We start from the raw sequence: 21784 nt of genomic DNA, 5'->3' as shown, positions 1-21784 counted from the left end.
CCCACAAAATAGTATTTTTCAATTCACCTAATACAATTACTACAGTGTAATCTCTTTATCATGAAAGTTGAACTTACAAATGTAGAATTATGTGCAAAAACCCAACTGCATTCAAAAATAAAACAATGTAAAATTTTAAGAGCCTGTAAATCCCCTCAGTCCTACTTTTTGTTCATCCAGTCGCTCAGACAAACAAGTTTGTTTACATTTGCATGAGCTAATGCTGCCCACTTCTTGTTTACAATGTCACCTGAAAGTGAAAACAGTTGTTCTCAGGGCATTGTTGTAGCCAGCATCACAAGATATTTATGTGCCAGATGCACTAAAGATTCATATGCCCCTTCATGCTTCAACCACCATTCCAGAAGACATGCGTCCATGCTGATGACGGGTTCTGCTTGATAACAGTCCACAACAGCACAGACCGACACATATTCATCTTCATTATCTGAGTCAGATGCCACCAGCAGAAGGTTGATTTTCTTTTTTGGTGGTTCGGGTTCTGTAGTTTCCTCATCGGAGTGTTGCTCTTTTAAGACTTCTGAAAGCATGCTCCACATCTTGTCCCGCAGATTTTGGAAGGCACTTCAGATGTTTAAACCATGGGTAGAGTGCTGTAGCTCTCTTTAGAAATCTCACATTGGTGCCTTCTTTGCGTTTTGTGAAATCTGCAGTGAAAGTGTTCTTAAAATGAACAACATGTGCTGAGTCATTATCTGAGACTGCTATAACATGAAATATATGGCAGAATGCACGTAAAACAGAACAGGAGACATACAATTGTCCCCCAAGGAGTTCAGTCACAAATGTAATTAACGCATCATTTTTTAACAAGCATAATTAGCATGGAAGCATGTCCTCTGGAATGGTGGCCGAAGCAGGAAGGGGCATACAAATGTTTATCGTATCTGGCACGTAAATGCCTTGTAATGCCAGCTACAAAAGAGCCATGCAAATGCCTGTTCTCACTTTCTGGTGACATTGTAAATAAGAAGAGGGCAGCATTATCTCCTGTAAATGTAAACAAACTTGTTTGTCTTAGCAATTGGCTGAACAAGAAGTAGGACTGAGTGGACTTGCAGGCTCTGAAGTTTTACACTGTTTTGTTTTTGAGTGCAGTTATGTAACAATAAAAAAATCGACATTGTAAATTGTACTTTCACAACAGAGAGTGCACTACAAGACTTGTATGAGGCAAATTTACAAATACTATTTCTTTTGTTTATCATTTTTACAGTACAAATATTTGTAATAAAAATAATATACACTTCGATTTCAGTTACAACACAGAATACATTATATATGAAAATGTAGAAAAACATCCAAAATAGTTATTAAATTTCTATTGGTATTCTATTGTTTAACAGTGCGATTAAAACTGTGATTAATCATGATTAATTTTTTTAATCGTGATTAATTTTTTGGAGTTAATCGCTTGAGTTAACTGCGATTAATCAACAGCCCTAATTCTACAATAGTTTATGGAAGCAGATTTAAATAATCCCAATCTTGCACAGTTCTAATGGATAGTTTCATTCTAAGGCTGCTCTGGACAATTGGAGCAGGTCTACACTTAAAATATTGTGGGGGTGCAGCCGCACAGCTGTAGCGCTTCAGTGAAAACACTCCTACGCCAATGGGAGAGCTTCTCCTGTCAGTGCGGTTAATCCACCTCCACAAGAGGCAGTAGCTATGGGAACGGGAAAAGCCCTCCTGCTCACACAGTGCTGTCTACAGTGGGGATTAGGTTGGTATAACTGCCTCACTCAGGGGTGTGGATTTTTCACACCCCTGAGTGACATAGTTATACCAACGTAAGTTTGTACTGTAGAGCCTGTCTTAACAGCTTCCTTTCATAACACGCATTTTATAACACCTCCCCATCCATCCACACTATAGGTCATTGACTATTAAACACATACCACATTTTGAAAAGACCCTGCTTCAAAGGAAACAATTTTGCACTCTAATGTAGAACTCTGCATATTCATCTGATTACCAAATACTACAACTGGCAACCCACAGAGTTGGAAAAAGCAGCAGACTATTGAATTTCATGTGGGAATTAGTGTATGGAAAAGAGCAGTAAGGCTGGGTCATTTACTAATGCCTTCTCTTAGGTTAAATAATGAAGCTTTGGGAGTCATTCTTAAAGTTTCATTGAGGGCAGCAAACCAATGTCTCAATCAAAATTAAATGATTTTTCCTTTTTAAAATTATCATGTATCCAAAGACTTCCTGTGTTGAGACTGGCTGAAAATGAATTATTAATTAAAAGTTTGGCATAGAATTTATATTTTTTTTCCAGACAGTAGAACACTTTTTTTTTTGGCAGCACAGAACAGTCAGTCTGTGTTATTGCAGTAAAGGTGTCTGGTAGTACTGTAGCATGCTGGATTTTATCTTACCCAGATGAAGATTAATGACTTATGAAAGGTCTTATCAGATAAGTAATGGGTAACACAAGCTTGGTTTTGAACTTCTGAGGTTAGACTTTTCCGAGTCTTGGTGTGTTTTAGGAAGTGGACAGTCTAAGTAACCTTATGCTATATTGTTAACTACACATGAATCCAGAAGGATGTAACAATCCCTTGGAATGGAATTTGATATGGAAACCATGCTACTTAGTTTCCTGTTAAAGAACAGAAGAATTCCAAGTACTGAGTATTTCGGTTTAACAAATGGAAATGGCAAACACCACATTTATCACTCATGTGTTTCTGGACACAAAGACACTAGCCATCTAGCAGAATTATCTTATTTTTCTAAGTGCTTATATAACAAGACAACAAGATGCCCTTTAAGATATTTTTTCAGTTTCTTAAAGTGATTAACAGTGGAAGCCCTGAGAATTTACTTTTCAATAATGGATTGATTTAGTTTACTATGTATTTTACCATGATACATTTTATCCATTTAAGTAAAATATTTGCAAATACTACATTTCATTAATAATAAATCTCATAAAAGGTAAAAGTAATTATTATATTTTACAAACTGGCTATTTCTGGGCTGGGTGATTGGACAGTCAAATAGAATTGTGTATTTTTGAGGTTCCATTATGACAAAACCATGAGAAAACTGACTAAAGCTAGGTCACAGTAGTTTCAAAAACCTCTAAGAGCATCTGTCTAATTAAAATATATTTGAGGGGTAAGCAAACTGCCATTGGTTCAGTGGATTTGTTCCCCAAAACCAAGACTGTTTTTGTCCCACCAGAATTCTTGCAAAAGGATTTATTAGCAAATATTTGTATAAAACACTTGAGTAAAATATAGGTTCATTGTATGTAGGAATTAGGCAAATAATTCCCATAATAGAAGCTGGATGGATAGTTCTCTGTGTATTTAGTTAAGTTTTAAATACTGATCTTGTGCAATTGTTTCTTTCCCTGTTGCTGTGTTAACTAAAATCTGGTTATTTGAAGTAAATAATGTCTGTTCTATTTCCAGCAATCATCAGCTGACAAATAATTTCATCACAGAAATGTGTTCCAGACAGCAGCTCTGAAATGCTGTTCTCAAGGCCTTGAACATATTTAGCACTTGACTAAATGAATACAAAAGCATTCTGTTCGCTGAAACATGTAAAATGCTGAGGCAAGCAAGCACTTGATTATTTTGTCAGTTGGATAACAAGAAGGGTTGTATTTCACACGTTGATCTTTTTCATTTATTGCTTGTGAGTCAGAATCATCATAAGTGAGACCTAAATGTAGCTAAGAAACCTCTCACCCCTGACCACTATGTCTACAAATAGTATATTTTCTATTAGATCTTTAGGGAACAAAGCTGTACCCATGTCCATGTTGGTATTTCTGTTTTTAGTGTTCTGGTTCTGGAGCATTTTTACTAATTTCTCCCTGGTGTAGTGTTTTTCAGAGATGACCATTTACTTCCCAGAATGTGTGTGCGCATCACATGAAAGGTGACGCTTTTCTTTGATCTGCAGCTTTGATTTTCAACTTTGATCTTCAGCTTCCTCCATTGTGATGCACATGTAATCCTGGGAAACAAAGAGTTTTTGGCCATGATGCAATGTATAGAGCAACAGCTCTATGCATTTCATAATTCCAAAGCCACAACAGAGTTTGCCATAAAAAAAAAAAAAAAGAAAGAAAGAGCGGGTAAGAACAGTGGTCATTTTCTGCACTGTGAAAAACCTGTCAGCTGTAAACCTGTTTCCTATTTCTATTCTTGGTCCTTTATGCCCTGAGCCACCACAGATTAAGAAAGCAATGTACTCAACGGGTCCCCTCTAATAAATTGGGAATCTGTCTGGAAGGCAGGGAGGAACAAGTAAGTGTAGAACAGAATTAAATGGACTGTGACGAGAAACCACAGAGTTCCAGCAAAGACAAAGAGGAGCCTCAAATAAAAAGAATAGATAATATCAGCTCAGTCTTGTGAAAACTCTGAACATTTGGTAACAAAAATAATGAAAACGTTAGTTGACGCCTTCTCTTTTATGTAGGGAATTCTGATCATCATTGCTGCACCTCCCTCCCACCTACACAGCAGTTCCAGACTGATTTCAGCTTGTATTCTCATGAGCTCTAAAATTAGAGATTAAAGCTTTACAGCATCTGAAAGATGCAGTGTCAAGATTTCAGAAGACATGCAGCACTGACTAACTCTGGAGATAGTTCATGAGATAGGAGCCACGAAATATTTGGTCAGAACTTAACTGAGGAGAGGTGTGATGGTTAGCAAAATGGTACAGTTTAGGGGCCTGATACCTTATGAGCACCAGAATGAGAAAATGGCTGTTTGTGAGAAAACTGAGAATACAGATTCTTAGTGGTGTTGGGCTCTTTACCAGATAGGTCAATATATTTTAACCATGCCAAGCACCCTCTGCCAGCCTATCCCTGGAAACAACTTAACTCATGAATATTTTAATCAAGAGAAAATAAGGGTTTTTTTGGTGGCAGCATAGAAAAAAAATCATCCCTCTAGGAATTAGCCACCAATGCTTTTGCGATGATCAGTTTTTGGGTGAGGAGAAGCTGGCTTGTTGTAAGATTTCTCTCTCCTACTTTGCCACTATCTCAATCTATGCAGAGAGTAACTCCACTATGCCTAATGTGCATGGGGATGGAAGAATCTTAAATTTTTGGATTTCACAAAGAGTTGAGAACATTCTGAAAATAGATAGCCGTACATTTGTTATACAACTAAATATATGTATGTGTGAGAGCCTATATTGCAACATAACTTGTAATTGAGGCTTGACTATTAAAACATGCTAATAGGTTATAAATACTTTACAATAATTGTTATAACACATATTTCCAGTTATAAAGTCCCTAAGAATATAAAGAACTAGTGAGCTGACCTTGGACTGGGAAGCACCAACATGCCAGCACAGCCTGAGCGGTATGACAAGAACAGAATACAAAATACTGCAGATACACTGGGGTAGCAGAGGACAGCTGCCAGAAGAAAACTGAGGTAGTGTTAGTAGGGAGGTGGATCAGAGTAGCAGGGAAAGCTGGGCTTCTATTCTCTCTAATCTATTTATAGTTTCTCTCTCTTTAATCTAGTGATAGCTTTAGTTTATTTTACATTTACTTTTCATTTCTGAATGTTGAGTTACCCCTCTGAATTTAGATGCTGTTGACCTCATGTTCTCTTTTCTTTTACATAGTGAAGAGCCAGAACCTTAGCTGGTATAAATTGAGATAGTCTTTCAACTTGGGTGGAACTACTCCAGCTGGGATCTGCCCTATAATGTGTATACTCATTGACTGAGAATTGGTTGTATTTTAACTATCAGGATGAAAAGGCTGAATTTTGGTGCAGGTCTGTTACATTTGCATTACTTTTTCAGTTTCAAACTTAATGCAGCCACATTTGGAAATTTTGTACAGGGATATTTCCTATCATGCATCCTTGGGTTACTGTAGCAAAACATGAAACCTAGAATGCATGATCCAAGGTAAGTGATGTCTATCTTCTCAGAGATTTTTGGTCAAATTATGCAGCACTGTGCTTTGAAAGAGTTTATGTGCAGCAATTTTCTGGAAATGTATGAAAAATGATTTTATATAGTTTTCTTCTTACATGCCTTTAGACAATTGTCTTCAAGTAATTCAATACAGTTTGTGGCTGCCTCCAGACGGCTGAGTAATGGCCAAAGCAACAACAGCTGGCAAATGACTCTATAGGCTTTTTTTTTTTATCCCCAAGCAGACTGTTCTTTGAAGGATTCAATCAGCATAAAGTCAAAATGTCAAAGAAAGAAGTACAGAGCAGGTAATTTGACAAACTGTGATGTTGGCCCTAAGTAATCTGACTAGTTATTAATTCACAAAACAGTCTGAAGAGATTTGTGATGTAGGCTGATTTCCGTCTAGACAGAGAAAGGAGTGTAAAACACATTTGGCAGATAGAACATAACAGTGACAAGAAAAACCTGTTTCACAGTCTCTCAGCTGTATGAATTTATGGAGGTCTCTGTTCCTATTTCATTAGTATCGACCGATAAACATCTAGGGCTCACGAATTTTGCATTGTAAGGTTTTTTGTGACAGTTGGACACTAGCTATATAATACAACATAAGACACGTATAGCATCAAAATATTTCAGTAAATTGCTGAAACTGCATCTACCTCAAACTTTCGAGTACCTCCCCACATACCACCACAGGTTTTCATAGTTTGTCAGCTTCCTCACACTTTACCCAGTTCTTGTGCATGTTCTCACTGTCTGCATTCAGCAGCAGTTGAAATTTGCTTGCTTATGAGCCATTTCTTTCACAGGTATTGGTTTATCTGGTTTCCTAGAATCTGCATTGCAACACAAAGCAACAAGAAGGATCCACTATATTTCTGGAATCAATTCAACTGCTCATTGTAAAAAATGCAGTAAGGTTCCTCAACTCTGAAATTCTGCTCCTCACACAACAGGCAAAGTTAAAGTTCTTCCGGTTTGGACAGATTCTGCTAAATTTGTGTCTTATTCCCTATACACATATTGTGTTTGATCCTAAACTCCTGAAACCAGTGGAAGCTTTATCATTAACTTCACTGGGTGCAGAATCAGGCCCACTGTGTGGACTATCACTGGGAATAGTAGAAACCACAAAAAGCTAGTTCAACAATGGTACATGCAGAGAATCTCACATGGACACCAATGAGAGTTCCATGAATATAGCTGGCCAGACACGGAAATGAGAGCATTCTGCACCTTCAAAGTGATGGTGTAGTACATTCCAGAGAGCTGGGGAAAAGACCCTCTCCTGGGTCAGAATCCCTCCTACTAGTTTCCCATCTTTGTACAGGTAGTAGTTATAAATACTGATTTACTGTCAGCGTCAGAATTATTTTAATTTTAATTATTACAGTATTAAGTTCATTTCACTGGTACTCTACTTATATTTTAGCTATTAATAATGCCTAGCTCTTGTAGAGCACTTTACAAAGGAAGTGAGTATCATTATCCCCATTTTACAGATAAGGATACTGAGGACCAGGGAAGGGTAGTAACTTTCCCAGGCTCACTCAGCAACTAAAGGCAGAGACAGGAGTTGACCCAGTTCTCGAGTCCCAGTCCAGTAGATCACACAGTCTCCAAAATAGAAGACAATTAGCTCATGTCGCACTATTAATCTTCAATGAGTGGTTAAAATTGCTAAAATATGCAGAGACTATCACATCAATGAGAGTTAATTCTGAAAATAATTTTAACTGGATGTGAAAAAAGCAAAAGGCAGATTTGTTGGTGAGCTGTAGACTTCCTAGAAAGCTTTGCTTTAAGTTTTACTTCCTTCAGAAACCTTGAGACATGCTGATGGGGTGAGGGAATATAAGCTACGTTTAGGAGATACAAAGCAGATGAGTTGGTAGTAGAGAAAAGGGAAGCTACGTATCCTGTACAATAACTGGAGTTCTTTGAGATGTGTTATAGTATGCACATTCCACTGATGGTGTGGCATGCACCTCATGTGCTAGAGATTGGAGTCTTTTTGGCCAGGAGTACCTGAAGGGGGCGTGTGCACTTTTCAGTTCTTGTGCTCTGCTGCGAGGGCATATAAAAGCAAAGGATGGTCACCCCCTTTCAATTCCTTCTCACTGCAGAATCTCTTACGGTAGGACTCTGAAGTAGAATGGATGCAAGGGTGGGATGTGCATACAGACAATACATCTTGAAAAACTCCAGTTTCTGTACATGGTAAGTAACTTCCCTTTCTACTTCGAGTGATTGCCCATGTGCACTTTCCACTGATGGTGACTCCCAAACAACTATTATATTATGGAGGTAGGAGCTTGAAGTAGTTAACAAAACAATTATGGAAGGCTTCTGTTAAAGGCACAGTGTCATGAATGTGTGCATTGACACCCAAGTTGCAGCCTTTCAAATGTCTGATATGGGTAAGTTTCACAGTGAGGTGCGCTGACATAGCTTGTGCTCAGATGGGTGGTGGTGAGTCTACCTTGACCACCTCATAGCATATTTAAAGCAAGCAGAAATCCAGTTAGATAGTTTGTGAGATGAAATTACTGACCCTTACATCCTTTCCATAATACAAACAGTCTTGGAGATGTTCTAAAAAGTTTCGTTCCATTTAGGTAGTAAGTAGGCCATGGCTCTCCTCACATCCAGCACATGCAGTGTTGCCTCTAATTTGGATGTGTGAGGTTTTGGAAAGAATACTGGTAGTGTATTGGCTGATTGAGATGGAAATCCGCCACTACTTTGGAAAGGAATTTATGATGTGTCCTCATTCCTACTCTATCCAGGTGGAATACTGTAAACAGTCATTAGCACTTGAATTTCTCCTCTTCCAGCTGAAGTTATCACTAGCAAAAATGCCATTTTCACTTATAGGTGCAGCAGGGAAGAGGAGGCCATTGGCTTGAAAGGTGGTCCCATGAGGGCTGCAAACTCTAGGCTCAAGTCCCTGGGGGAATTGGTTCTTTGATAGGTGGGGATTCTTTAACTAGGCCTTTCAGGAATCTCACCACTGTCATATGACAAAAAACTTTATTATCCTCTACTGGCAGATGGTGGGTTGACGTTGCCGCTGAATGTACCTTGACAGAGCTGAAGGACAGGTTCTTGCTTTTGAGTTCAAGTAAGTAGTCAAGAATCTGAAGGATTGAGGAGTGAAGTGGAATAAATTATTTTTGATTATCCCAATGAGAAAATGCTGTCCATTTTGAAAGATAAGTTTGTCTTGTTCATTCTTTTCTACTGCTTATCAGAACTTCTCTAACTGGAGAGGACCAAGCCTGCTCTACTGACAACATCCATCTGGCCTCCATCTGAGGTGCAGGAGTGGTATATTTGGGTGTGGGATCTGACCCTGGTTCTGAGATAACAGATCAGGTAGCAGGTGTAAGGTTCTGTGTTGAGCTACTGAGAATTTACTAGATCGGTTGACAAGAAGTGTCTGGGCCATGCTGGAGCTATGAGGATTAGCTTGGCCAAGCCCTGTTTGTGGAGCACTTTGAAAATTAATGAGGTTGAAGGGTAAGCCTACATTAGAACTCCTGACCAGGAACATGTCCACTTAGATCCCTGACTCTGTCCACCTTTTAAGAAGAATTGGATACCTGCGTATGCATTGATTGGCAAAAAGGTTTATTGTGGGATGTGAAGATATCTGCCAGTATCCTCTCTTTGATTTCCCCCTCATGATTTGGGAGAAAGCATCTGCTGACATTATCCATTCTGCAGTCCAACTAAGCATATTGCCTCTAGGTATATTCAATGGTTGATGTACCAATTCCAGAGTCTGACTGCTTCCTGGCAGAGTGAGGAACATCTGGTCACATCTTGCTTGTTGATGTAAAACATGATTGTTATGTTGTCAGTCATGATTTGGACCAACTGTCCTGATATTAGGGAGAGAAAAAACTCACAGGCCTTCTGTACCACTCTAGGAGATTGATGTACATTCTTTGCTTTCTCAGGGACCATAGGCCCTGTGTTGTTAGTTCATCTGTACAAGCACCACATCTCTGTGGGGATGCATCCATGACTACTGTTGTGGAAGATACATGTATTCTGAATGGGACCCACTGCATGCATTTTATGGGTCCTTCCACCATTTCAGTGAGAATAGGACCAATGGTGGGATGGAGATGGGCTTGTCCAAGTGATGTTTGGAGGTTGTGTAAACCAACTTCGGCCAACCCTGCAAGCATCAGAGGTGAAGTCTGGCAAGAGGAGTAGTGAATGTTCAGGAGCCTCCTTAGTCTAGGAGGGCCAGGCATGACCTTACATTGGTGTTTGGATTTCTTTCCAGCCGAAAAATAAAGGGAAGACAAATTCTCAAACCTGCCTTGAGGAACAGGAGGTGGAGGAGTCCAGGATTGTGCCAGTGAAGTCATTCCTTTGGACTGGATTAAGCTCAGTTTCTCTTTGTTGACTTTCAAGCCTCACCTCCTGAAAAGGTTGAGTGTAATGGAGATGGCTTTGGAGGTCTGAAGAGGCAATTTTCCCCATAATAGCCAATTGTTGAGGTAAAGATACATGTTGATGTTTTGTCTTAAGTAAACTGTTGCTAGTGATAGCACTTGGTGAATACCCTTGGTGCTGTGGAGAGTCAAAAGAGTAGCATCTGTTATTGGTAGTGGTAAATCTCAGGTACTTCCTGTGGGGCAGAATGATGGAAATGTGAAAGTATACGTCCTGAATTTGAGAGAAGCAAATAAGTCTCATGACTTCAGTGTCATGATTACTGATGCTAGGGTGACCATCTGGATTTTTAATTTGTGCATGAAGGTGATGATGTTCTGCAAGTCTAGGATGGGTTGCCAGCCTCTCTTTCTTCAGGGTTAGGAAAATGTTGCTAAGGAAACCTTCCCCTGTAAGGAACCCTTCTATCACTCTGAGAGAGGGGCATGAGGACATAGTAGATCCTTGTGAGAAGGGTCTCTGAAAAGAGACAACGAAGGAGGTTAGGGGTAGGTACCATAGAAAACTTGATGGAATAGTCATGTGTTATTGTATACATATTGGTAAGAGACCCAGTATGCCTGAAGTGAGCTAACAGTTTTCTGAAGGGGAGGTCAGAAATTTCTGGAGCTGATGGAGGAAGGACACATCTCTTGACCATCCCATCAAAATGAATGCTTCTGGGACTGAGAAGATCGGGAAATTTGTGGTGGAGCAGTGGGTTGTCTTCTCCTATGGAAATGCTGTGGTTTCCTGGGTTGTTCTGAAGACCTTTGGTGGTAAAAGAGTTACTGGATTGGTCCCCATGGGGGATACTTCTGTTTCATTTGTTTCCCATTAAAAGCCTGTATGTACTCTGAAGGAAAAGAAGGTGTCTCATGAGTCCTTCGGTGCATTGAGGGCCAAGTCAGTTTTAGAGCTGAACAATATGACTGCTTTTAAAGGCAAGTCCTCCACCACTGTTTGGACTTCTCCATGATGCCACACATATGACAACCGCCATTGCCATTGAGCCGGCAGCCATATCCACTGCATCCAGTGCTGCTTGAGACTCTTCTGGCTACAAGCTAGCCTGCATTATCTAACAACATAAAGTCTTTGTAACTGTCAATCAGAAGGTTGTCTGAGAAGGCAAGCAGTCTTTCTTGTATGCAGAACTTATATCTGGCTAATAGGACCTCATAATTGGCTACACAGAACTGTAGGATTGCTGAAGAGTAGGCTTTCTGGCCAAATAAATCTAGTTTCTTTGGCTCTTTTTCTTTGGTGTGGATCAGAATTGTTTTGCCTCTTTGTTTACAGCAATTACAAAGGAAGATGGAACATGATGCATGTAAAAGAATTCCAGACCCATAGTAGGCAACTGATACTTTTTATCTGTGCTGGGGGATGTAGTGGTACAGAAGCAGGTGTCTGCCACAAGATTCTGGCTGGATCCATGATCGTCTCATTTGCTGGGAAGGCTGACTTCCCTACTGCAGAGGCTTGATGTATGTGTATCAATTTATATGTCTGTTCTTGTCCCTTTGCAATATGGATTTGGATGGTCTCTGCCATCCTCTTTAATGTGTGTTGGAAACCCTTATAGTTGTCCGTTTGTGGGGTGTGGGTGGCACTAAGAGCTCATCAGGGGATGAGGAGGAAAGAATGATTGGTGCCGGCAGGTTGTCTTCCAGAGCTTGCTCTTCCATTACCTCCTCCTCTGCCTGTGGTTGTGTAGGAATCAGAAGGACTATTAAGGGCAACTGAATGTGCAGTGTCATGGAGGAAGCAGATTTCTGGTGGTGAGGTGGCTCCCTGGGGTCGAAGTTCCTGTGAGCCAACCAGGGTCCCTAGCAAGGCCACATGGGCATCAGTGTGTATGAACCTAGAAGCCAGGAGATTGGGAACCATAAGCCTGGATTCTGTGGGTCCCAATATCTTTTGCATGAGCAGTGTCTGGATCCTCTACAAGTTGTTGAGGGCTGTGGAGACAGGCTGGGTAAGTAAATCTGTTGCTGAAGTAGAATTTCTTTGTCCTTCAATTCCAAAGAGGAATCCCAGAAGAATGTATAACTTGGATCCATGAGATTTGCCCTCAGAGATTTAGGGATCAAACTACAACATAGATCATTGTGTGGAAGTCAACAGCAGGGGCGACTGTGGTTCTGGGTAAATCTGCAGGTCTACTGGTGCCAGTATCTAAATAGTGTCATGCAGGGTGGCAAGTACAGGTTCATGGGAACTGGTTTTGCAAGACATTATGGCAATTTCTGCCACAGTGATGGTGAATTGTCCTGACTGGCTTGATCCAGTGCCAAAAGAGTCAGTGCCTGGACCACGGAAGTAGACAGTGCCACGGTTGGTACCGTACTCTTTCCTGAGGTTCTGGATTTTGGTGCCAGATGCTTCAGTGCCATACGGTTCGAACAGTCTCAAGAGTGAGCTTCAGTGGGAACCCTTTTGGGTTGCAAAGTCTCAGACAACATTCAGTGCCATGGGGAGGTTTTCCTTATAGGAAATTCTGTTGGGTGACCTGCCCCAATATCTTCTAGCTCCCTGCAGTCTGTCTAAGGACAATGCTATTGTCATGTTTGCAATTTAAGTTGGAACTCAAGAGTTTGCATTTATACGCAGGCTTGGAAGATCCCTGTACATTGGAATCTAGTGAGCCTGATTCAGAAGTGGGTCTCATTGACTTGATCATTAGGAAGACCTAAAGGCAGCCCTCCTTGTCCTTTCTAGCTTGGGAGCTGAAGGACCTGCATATTATGTATGGGAATAAGTGATTCTCCGAGAAAACAGAGGGTCTTCAAGTGTTTGTTTGAAGCTGGGATAGTTCCCTCCCATGAAGGGCAGTGTTTTAATCCCAGCAAATCAGATGACACCATACAGCCCTGGTGAGCTCTAAGAACTAAAGATTGCAACAGGCAACCAAATATAATATACACCTATTAGCTAAAACTACAAGGAAGAGCTGGCGGTCTCTTGGACTGTTGGGATCCATCTCTAAACTGTGAGAGGAACTGAACAGCAGCAAGCACACCTCTCCTTTACATGCCCTTGCAGTGGAGCACAAGGACTGAATAGCACATGCATGCCTTATGGATATTGCTGGCCAAAAAGACTCCCACCTCTAGAATATGAAGCACATGCACACATCAGTGGAATTGAGTATATGGACAATCGCTTGAGGGAGCACTGCTGATACTATTGATATAGATATGCCAAGGGCTTCTCTCATAACACCAAGTGTATTAAATCTAGAAACAGAATTTGAAACAGTCCTTATTTTCAAAGAATTCTAATTTCCATTTTTTCAAAGGAACTTATCACACTGATCCACTTTGTTTTATAACATCTAAAAAACAAGAACTTGAGTAGAGTAATTTTGCTACAACAAGACATATTGTGGGGGAAGTTTTCAGTAGTTCCACAGAAATTTAGGAACACAGCTCCCATTGACTTTCAATGGAACCAGGCCTCCTAAACACAGTGGGGGCTAAATTTTTTATGCAAAATCTTTTTTCACCCCAAAATGCAGTCTTTGATTGGCTAAAACAATTATCAAATTCAAGTAGATTTTGGCAAATTATTTTGGTTACAAAATTTGGAAATGTCAAAACAGTTTCAGCATTTCTGAAACTAAACATTTCCACATTTTCTTTTGGAAAAAGATTTTATTTTGGAATTTCCCTCAATTTTATTTAAAAAACATTTTTAAATATTTTAGAAGAAACACAAAATCAAAATAAAGTGTTTTGTTTAGCACTGACAAACATTTTTGTTAACACAAAATGAAATTTTTCTCTACATATTGCTTTGCCAAAAATTACTAAACATTTTCATTTTGGGTTAACCTGAAACACTTTTCATTTTCGATTTTTTGGATCTGCACCCAAACCAAATAGTCAGTTATTTGTACAGCATTAGCATAAAATCCCTTAGTTACTTCTGAATATCTCCTCCTTTAGCTCAATTTATCTGACCACCATATAACCAAACTCCTAGTTAACCAACAGTCAGTCACAGCCCACAATAGCAATGCATACCATATGTTACTCCCCTGCATATCCAAAGGCTTCAGAGGTCTCTGAAACCCTTCAGAAAAATTGGATTGCACTGTAATTTGACATCCTTAACAAATATAGATGAGTGTATAATTATAACCCTAACCTCATAGTTAATACCTGTACTCACTCTTGAGCTGTGAGAGGCCAGTTTGAGCAAATATATTGTTTTCAACTTTCTTTTAAGGTTGTTACCTAGCACATCTCACATTTCAGGCCTCTGAAAACCATGTGGGGCAGTTGCAATATAAAAAAATAGGCACAGACGCAAGTTTTGTACTTATTGCCATGACAACTGATGCCCAAAATAAGTGATGGGATTGCATGCACACCCACCTCTCCACATCCTCTGCTAATCAATATTTTCAAGGTCCAAAACTGAGGCACTGTGTCTGGGGGCACAATAGGGAAGCGTTTTGCTGGGGGATAAGGGAGGTTGGTGGAGAAGCGAGGTGAAAAAAGGAGCACCCTCCTTCTCTCTTCCAGCCCAGTTTCATAAAAGACATGGTGGAAGACCATAAAGAAAAGGAGGACTTGTGGCACCTTAGAGACTAACCAATTTATTTGAGCATGAGCTTTCGTGAGCTACAGCTCACTTCATCGGATGCATGCTGTGGAAATCGCACAAGACATTTTATACACAGACACCATGAAACAATGCCTCCTCCCACCCCACTCTCCTGCTGGTAATAGCTTATCTAAAGTGATCATCAAGATCATCATCATTGTGAAGACAGTGGTCACTTTGGATGGGCTATTACCAGCAAGAGAGTGAGTTTGTTTGTGGGAGGGCGGAGGGTGAGAAAACCTGGATTTGTGCTGGAAATGGCCCAACTTGATGATCACTTTAGATAAGCTATTACCAGCAGGAGAGTGGGGTGGGAGGAGGCATTGTTTCATGGTGTCTGTGTATAAAATGTCTTGTGCGATTTCCACAGCATGCATCCGATGAAGTGAGCTGTAGCTCACGAAAGCTCATGCTCAAATAAATTGGTTAGTCTCTAAGGTGCCACAAGTCCTCCTTTTCTTTTTGCGAATACAGACTAACACGGCTGTTACTCTGAAACCTGGAAGACCATAGTTATCTATATTAGCCCTTCACTGTTTTTTCCTAGTCCCAAACCCTTCCTCTTCAACCTAGCTTTTACCCTAGATTCCTCACATGCACACCACCAATTCACCCATTCAAATCACCAGTTGATTCCGATCCCCCCTGTATTCAATCCTGCTAGTTCACCCCATGCCCACCAGTGCAGAATCTCAAAGTTCCTAGGCTCCTCTAACCAAGTCCTATCAGTTCAGAAATATCCTATACAACACCTATGTCTCAGGCAGAGAATTCTTCTCTTCTGCCCTAATTTCTCCACATCTGAACACTTATTTATTTATGAGTTCTGAGCCAGCTCCTGTCTGATATCCCAAGGCTCAGAACACCCCACATTCACTCACAAACCTTCAATTGCAAAAAACAAGCCCCGGCTCAGAGCCCTTCACCTTGCTACTTGTCACCCTCTACCACTGAGCTAAGAGGCATCCCCTCCCCGATTTGTTGTTTGATCTGGGAAAGTAGGAGCAGAGGCAGCATATGAAAACGGCCCTATACTCTGCTGATGCGATAATGAACTGAAATAACCCTGCTCTGTGCCTTCTCTCTGCTATCTGCCACTTATGTGCTGCAGGGCCAGGAGTTCCCTGCCAGGCAGCCAAGTGTACTACTTTACAGTGGCTGGAGCAACTCTAGTCATAGCAAGAGCTCTCACTGGCAGCAAGTAATGCTACATTCTGTAGTTTGAGCCAGGGACTACAAAATTGGGACAGTACTGGTAGTATTTAGCCCCATTAGCTCCTACTAATTAGTTTTTCCCTTGACTTAATCTCTGGAGAAAGGGAGGGCAGGAGGGTTGGCTGCAGTGCTCTTAAAGGACATTTGCCAAGCAATCTATGCAAAAGCCTAAACAATTGCTTTAGAAGAAACCATTTTCTTTCTCTCTCACAGAACAGGAGCTAGAAGTGCCATGTTGGTGATATTAGTGATTTCATGCACAAACACAAAAATGGTATGGTAAGGGAGAACATATGTTCTAATTCCTACAACTTCCACCTGATATCCCAGAAAAGTCCATAACACAATTGTGTGAACAGTGAAAAAAGGAGGTAGAGAGAAAAGTGCAAATGGAAGGACCATTTTTATGCCTGCTGAGTTCCAAGAGCCATACCTTGTGAATACACTGGAAAGGCTCACTGGAACTAAAGGTGCTTATTTTGAGCCAGCTCTGCTTACATTTGGGACAGCTTGCATCTGGGAAGCTAGACTGAGGAAACCAGCATTTAGTGGTCTGGTGTTACAAAACTATGCAAGTAGAATTTGGGTGATGGAATTTTGCGGGGATTGTTTTTCCTCATTAGCTTGCAAGTTGCTCATTTTCTGAGAATAAAGATTGTTTAAAGGTTTTGTTAGTGGGGCCCTCCATATTGGTCTGAATGGAATTTACTGTTTAACTAATACAGCAATTGATGTAAAGCACAGTGCAGAATATGAAGCCTGTGATAAAAGAATAGATTGTCTTTAAGGGGGTTTTCATATTACCAAAGTGCTCCAGAAACATTGTTCTATTTATGGCTTAAATGCAAACACAAAGAGCTAGTGAATCAAAAGATTATTTTTTCATATGATTCTTACCAGGTTCAGCTGCAGACCGTGGCTCTGGATATTACATTATCCAAGGAGAAAATAAACAAGAAAAATGTATTAGAAAGATCTTACATTAATAACAAGAATAAAAGTTCTGTATAGAAATACTACAGGCAAGTACAGTATCTATGCAGATGATACTGGCAGGAAAAATCAAGGATGACATTCATATCACCTGCCTATAATAGTTCTTCTGGAATTAATTTACTTGATCTGTATTACTATTACCCAAATAAGTGGATAAGAGGTTTTCCCTTTATCCAGAACTCAATCCTTATGGTGGAAAGTGACTGCTTTGACTGACCGAGGATAAATTCCATGGTGCTTTCTTGAGAATACATGAATATTATTCGGGCTAGCCAAAGGGCTATTTCTTACTTTTCTGGAGAATTCTGAAGTCTGGAGAATCTTGGATTTCAACACCCTGTCGAAACCACTTGACGTACAAGGGAGGAGCTCCCCTGACTCTGCACTCTAGTACAACAACCTGTCCTTCAGATGCTGTGGAGTTTTGCAGCTCCTGAAATGTGACAAACATGCTTTAAATTAACAAAAAACCATACATACTTTAAAACACTCAAATCAAGATTCCCTTTCTCACCCATCCTCAATTTATTTCATTGTGTCATAACATTCTGCTGATTTTCTTTTCCAAGAACAGTGTTTTCAGTTGGAATATGTTTAATACAGGGCCTATTTTCGAATACATTCTTGGCATGGTTACAGAAGAAGTAGTGCACTGCTGGTTCTCTAGGAGGCTGATCTTCTGAAAGCATTATCATCAAGGAGAAAGTGGAAAATGGTTAACTCCTCACAAGAGGTGGATGTCAACAGATAGTCTTCTATCTCATTTTTTACCCAATGGTGTGACATGAAGAATTTTCAGCTGGCACACATCTTTTAAGATGTGCATTTTATTAACTACATATTGGCTAATCTGGACATGAGAGAATAAATTGTTCTTGTTCGCCAATACATATATGTTAGGCATAGTATTAATGTAAGTATTAGGAAGTTATGTTACTGAATGTATTATACCCTCCTCACAATTCTGTCCAGCCATGTCAAGTATACCATAACACCTTGCATTAGCTGAAGTAAGCTTTGGCTTAAGTTAATTGAAAAACTGTCAGCATCAGGACATGAGTGTGTTACCATAGCAACAAGTGGGAGTTACTCTCACAGGTTAATAGTAGAACGTCCCAAAGGGAAAAGGACAAGATATATGAATGTTCTATCCCGGTACAAACCTAGAAGGTACCTTCATGGACCAGTACCTGAAAGGCTAGTACCCAAGACAAAGATAAGGAAAGGAACAGAACAAGTAGTTAAGGAAAACTGGACAAACTGGTGGTTTGAATTTCAGTGACATGTAAAGAGTTTTGTAACTTCTACAATCATCCTATAAATACTCCTCGCTAAAATTTGTTACTTTGTGAGCACATCCTGCTGTGTAAAGTAAATGTAACAATGATGCACAAGATGACTTCCAAGAGGCTAGTATCATATTGAACCTTTTTCCTGTATTACATTATTATTGCTTTAGAGTAATAAACCTGACTGGTATTGGTTATTTGATCTCCTGAATACATTTCATAACGAACCAAGGTATGGTCAAGCAACTGACTACATGATTTACCAACACTATTTTCAGACTGACATTTAGAACATGAAAGATGTTTTCAAGATGTTTTTTTCTGAAACATTTGAAGCCATCAAAGCAGAGTAAAATAATACAAATGAATTTGTTGAATGTTCACTTGTGTGTTGTTGCGTAGAGACAGAGTTTTGGCCTACAGGTTTGTAATGGAATGTTGCATGCACTTGAAGAAATACACAGAGCTTTGATAAAGACCCGCTATAGCAAAGGTGAAGCATCATACTTGAGTAAGGGGTGGGAAGGAAGATTATGACTATTTTGTGTAAGTTTGCTGTTATCCGTGTTAAGAGTATGATGCAAAGAAAGACTCATTTGTTGCCGTCTGGCATGAGCTATCTGCCTCATTCCTGTATTTTGATTGTAAAATCTGCACTTTCAGGCCCTAATCCAACAAAGCACTTAAGCATGTATTCAATTTTAAGCACAGTACTCCCACTGACTACTCATACGCTTACTGCTAAACACCTAGATGTGCTGTGCTGAAATATAGCCTAAATTTAAAATCTATGAGTTGGTGATTTTCCCCCTGTAGTTAGTATAAAAAGAGGTTTGTGCCAACTCATGCTATGTTAAGGAAGCATTGACACGTTGACACGTTGACTGTACGTGTTACTTATTGTTGAATACCATGTTTTGAGGGGGCTGTCTTCCCCAGTTGGTGATATGTTGGTCTGTTTATTCCAGTGGTTCTCAAACTTCTTGTTTTGGTGACCCCTTTCACACAGCACGTCTCTGAGTGCGACCCCCCACCCCTTAGAAATTAAAAAACACATTTTTTTATATTTAACACATTTTAAAATACATTTAAAATCCTATTGTTTAAAATGAATTTGCCTTTCCTCACAACTTTTAAATTACGACTAAAACACATTTTTATCAAATTATTGTTATAACCAGAAAAGTTTTTTTTAAATAGTTACTGTTTAATACTGGGGGCAGAGGCACAAAGAAACATTGTCAATATCACTCTTCATAGCAGACCTAGCACTCCATTGCCACCCTTACTTCTGCGCTGCTGCTGGTCACAGCTGGGCAGCCGGAGAGCCACCCTTACTTCTGTGTAATGTTTGACCTTTGCACTGGGAAGGGTGCCTATGGGGAAGCTAAGGCAAATGTTGGGGTGGCTATAGTCCCCATAAGTCTTCCTCTAGTGCCACTCCTGCCTGTGTGTCTCACTGTTAAATTATAAATTACCTTTTTGGGGGGGGGGGCGGGGGAGGCAATCTCAGTGTTCTGATTGGTCTACAGTTTAATCAAGTCTTCTAATGAAAAATCAAGTCCTCTAATGTTGTCTCAGTCCCAGGCCAGCCTTAGGGAAAATGGTGCCCTGGACGAACTTCTATTTTGGCACCCTTCTTTGGAGGCGGATGGGCTCAGGCTGTCAGCCCCACCATACATGGGTCTAGAGCTGACATGCAGATCCCGCCGTGTGTGGGACTGACAGCTTGGGGCCCCCATGTAATAACCTTGCAACCCCTTGAGTCTGAGAACCCCTGGTTTATTCCAACAGTGTATGTTCTGAACTTTCAGGAGTAATTTAAGGTGAATGTGAGCTTAAATATTTGATTTATCTGTAAATAATTGCAGAGTTTCAATAACCCTTAATAGACTTTCCACCAATACTTCCTCACTGACAAATAAGTGGTTTGTGCCTTTATTTTTTAAAAGATCCTCAGGATAAGGATGGATGATATATCTGAAATGTTGGAATAACTATATTATACATGAATGACTTTATTGTTAAAATAACTTCAAAACCATTAGATTTTATTATCCAGGATGAAATCATGGGAATGGGTTTTTCTTATTAGCATGTGTTGCCAAATCTTTTGTTTTTAATTTTTGTAGCCATGGCCAAGTACAAGTGATAGGTATGCTACAAACACATAAAAATGCACATATAATTCTTTAAAACTTTTCAATAGAGCAGAAGAACAGGAAATTCACTATTACAATGTAAAGCTGTTTTTCTTAAGTGGCCACTAGTACCTTCAAGGAAAAGGACTCACAAAAAACTATATGTTTTAATATGATTAAAGGATTCATGCATTATTAGAGACTGGAAAGTAAAATCTAGAATGTATATAATGATAGAGAAAACAGACCTTTGTAAAAATGGGTGTGGAGTAGATAGGCTTGGATCCATCTAGTCGGTACAGATATGAAGTAGGGCTTTGGACCTAGAAAACCAAAAATGACAGTCACTTGAAGTGCTAAATGTATTATTACTGTAAAGTTTGAATATGCTCTGATAATATGTTCAATATAGATCTAATGCAAATCCAACTACATAATCCTGCAAAGGAGTTTTTATTATAGGAGAATCGTGCGACTTTACTATTTCACATATGTATGCTTCTGCAATCAAAATGCAAGATTTAAAGGTTTCAGTGATCCACACGAGAATTGTGTTCCCAACTGTCATTACCTTAATGAGTTGTGTGTGTTTGGCATCTGATCATCTTTAAAATATTTTCTCAAAATGAAGTACTTCTGCATCTCCTATTATTACGTACCATATAACAATGTAGTATGTTATTAAAAAAATAATCTAAGTACTAGAAGGGCTTGAACCAATGTAACAAAAGGAGAGAGGAAGAAGAGTTAATTTCAATTAAGTTAATATTGAGAGAAAATATTGTGATTGTCTAGAGACCAACATAAATACTTTATAACTTACACTTACAATCGCTTTAGGCAAACTTATTTCCAACAGCTGATGTAAAAAACAGCAAAGTATAACTGAAACCACAACCATTTGATTTAAGTTAACCACAGAAAATAAAAATTAAAGAGTCATTTTGTGCTAAAAGTATGTAATTAAGTGTCATATGCATAGGGAGTTCTGAGCAGTATAAAAAGAATACACATAAGAATGATCAAAAATCATATTAATGTACCATACTGTGTAGTGTTCAGTATAGAATCATAGAATATCAGGGTTGGAAGGGACCTCAGGAGGTCATCTAGTCCAAC

General features: G+C 39.6%; 1 protein-coding gene across 3 annotated transcripts in view; it reads right to left on the bottom strand.

The window, feature by feature from the left end:
- The window catches only part of LOC102931710 (palladin), a 259194-nt gene that overhangs the window by 179015 nt on the left and 58395 nt on the right, over nucleotides 1-21784 (bottom strand). For all 3 annotated transcript variants that reach the window (XM_037897506.2, XM_043545945.1, XM_043545946.1), the window contains exons 5-7: nucleotides 20914-20988; nucleotides 17527-17668; nucleotides 17137-17160 (exon numbers count right to left, since the gene is read on the bottom strand). In XM_037897506.2, the coding sequence (XP_037753434.1) occupies nucleotides 17137-17160; nucleotides 17527-17668; nucleotides 20914-20988 (241 nt within the window). The remainder of the gene's footprint in view (nucleotides 1-17136; nucleotides 17161-17526; nucleotides 17669-20913; nucleotides 20989-21784) is intronic.

This window comes from Chelonia mydas, chromosome 4 (genome assembly GCF_015237465.2).
Source record: "Chelonia mydas isolate rCheMyd1 chromosome 4, rCheMyd1.pri.v2, whole genome shotgun sequence".
In the NCBI taxonomy this organism is placed as follows: domain Eukaryota; kingdom Metazoa; phylum Chordata; order Testudines; family Cheloniidae; genus Chelonia; species Chelonia mydas.
Note: the sequence above shows the minus strand (reverse complement) of the source record. Positions and strands in the feature narration are given on the sequence as shown.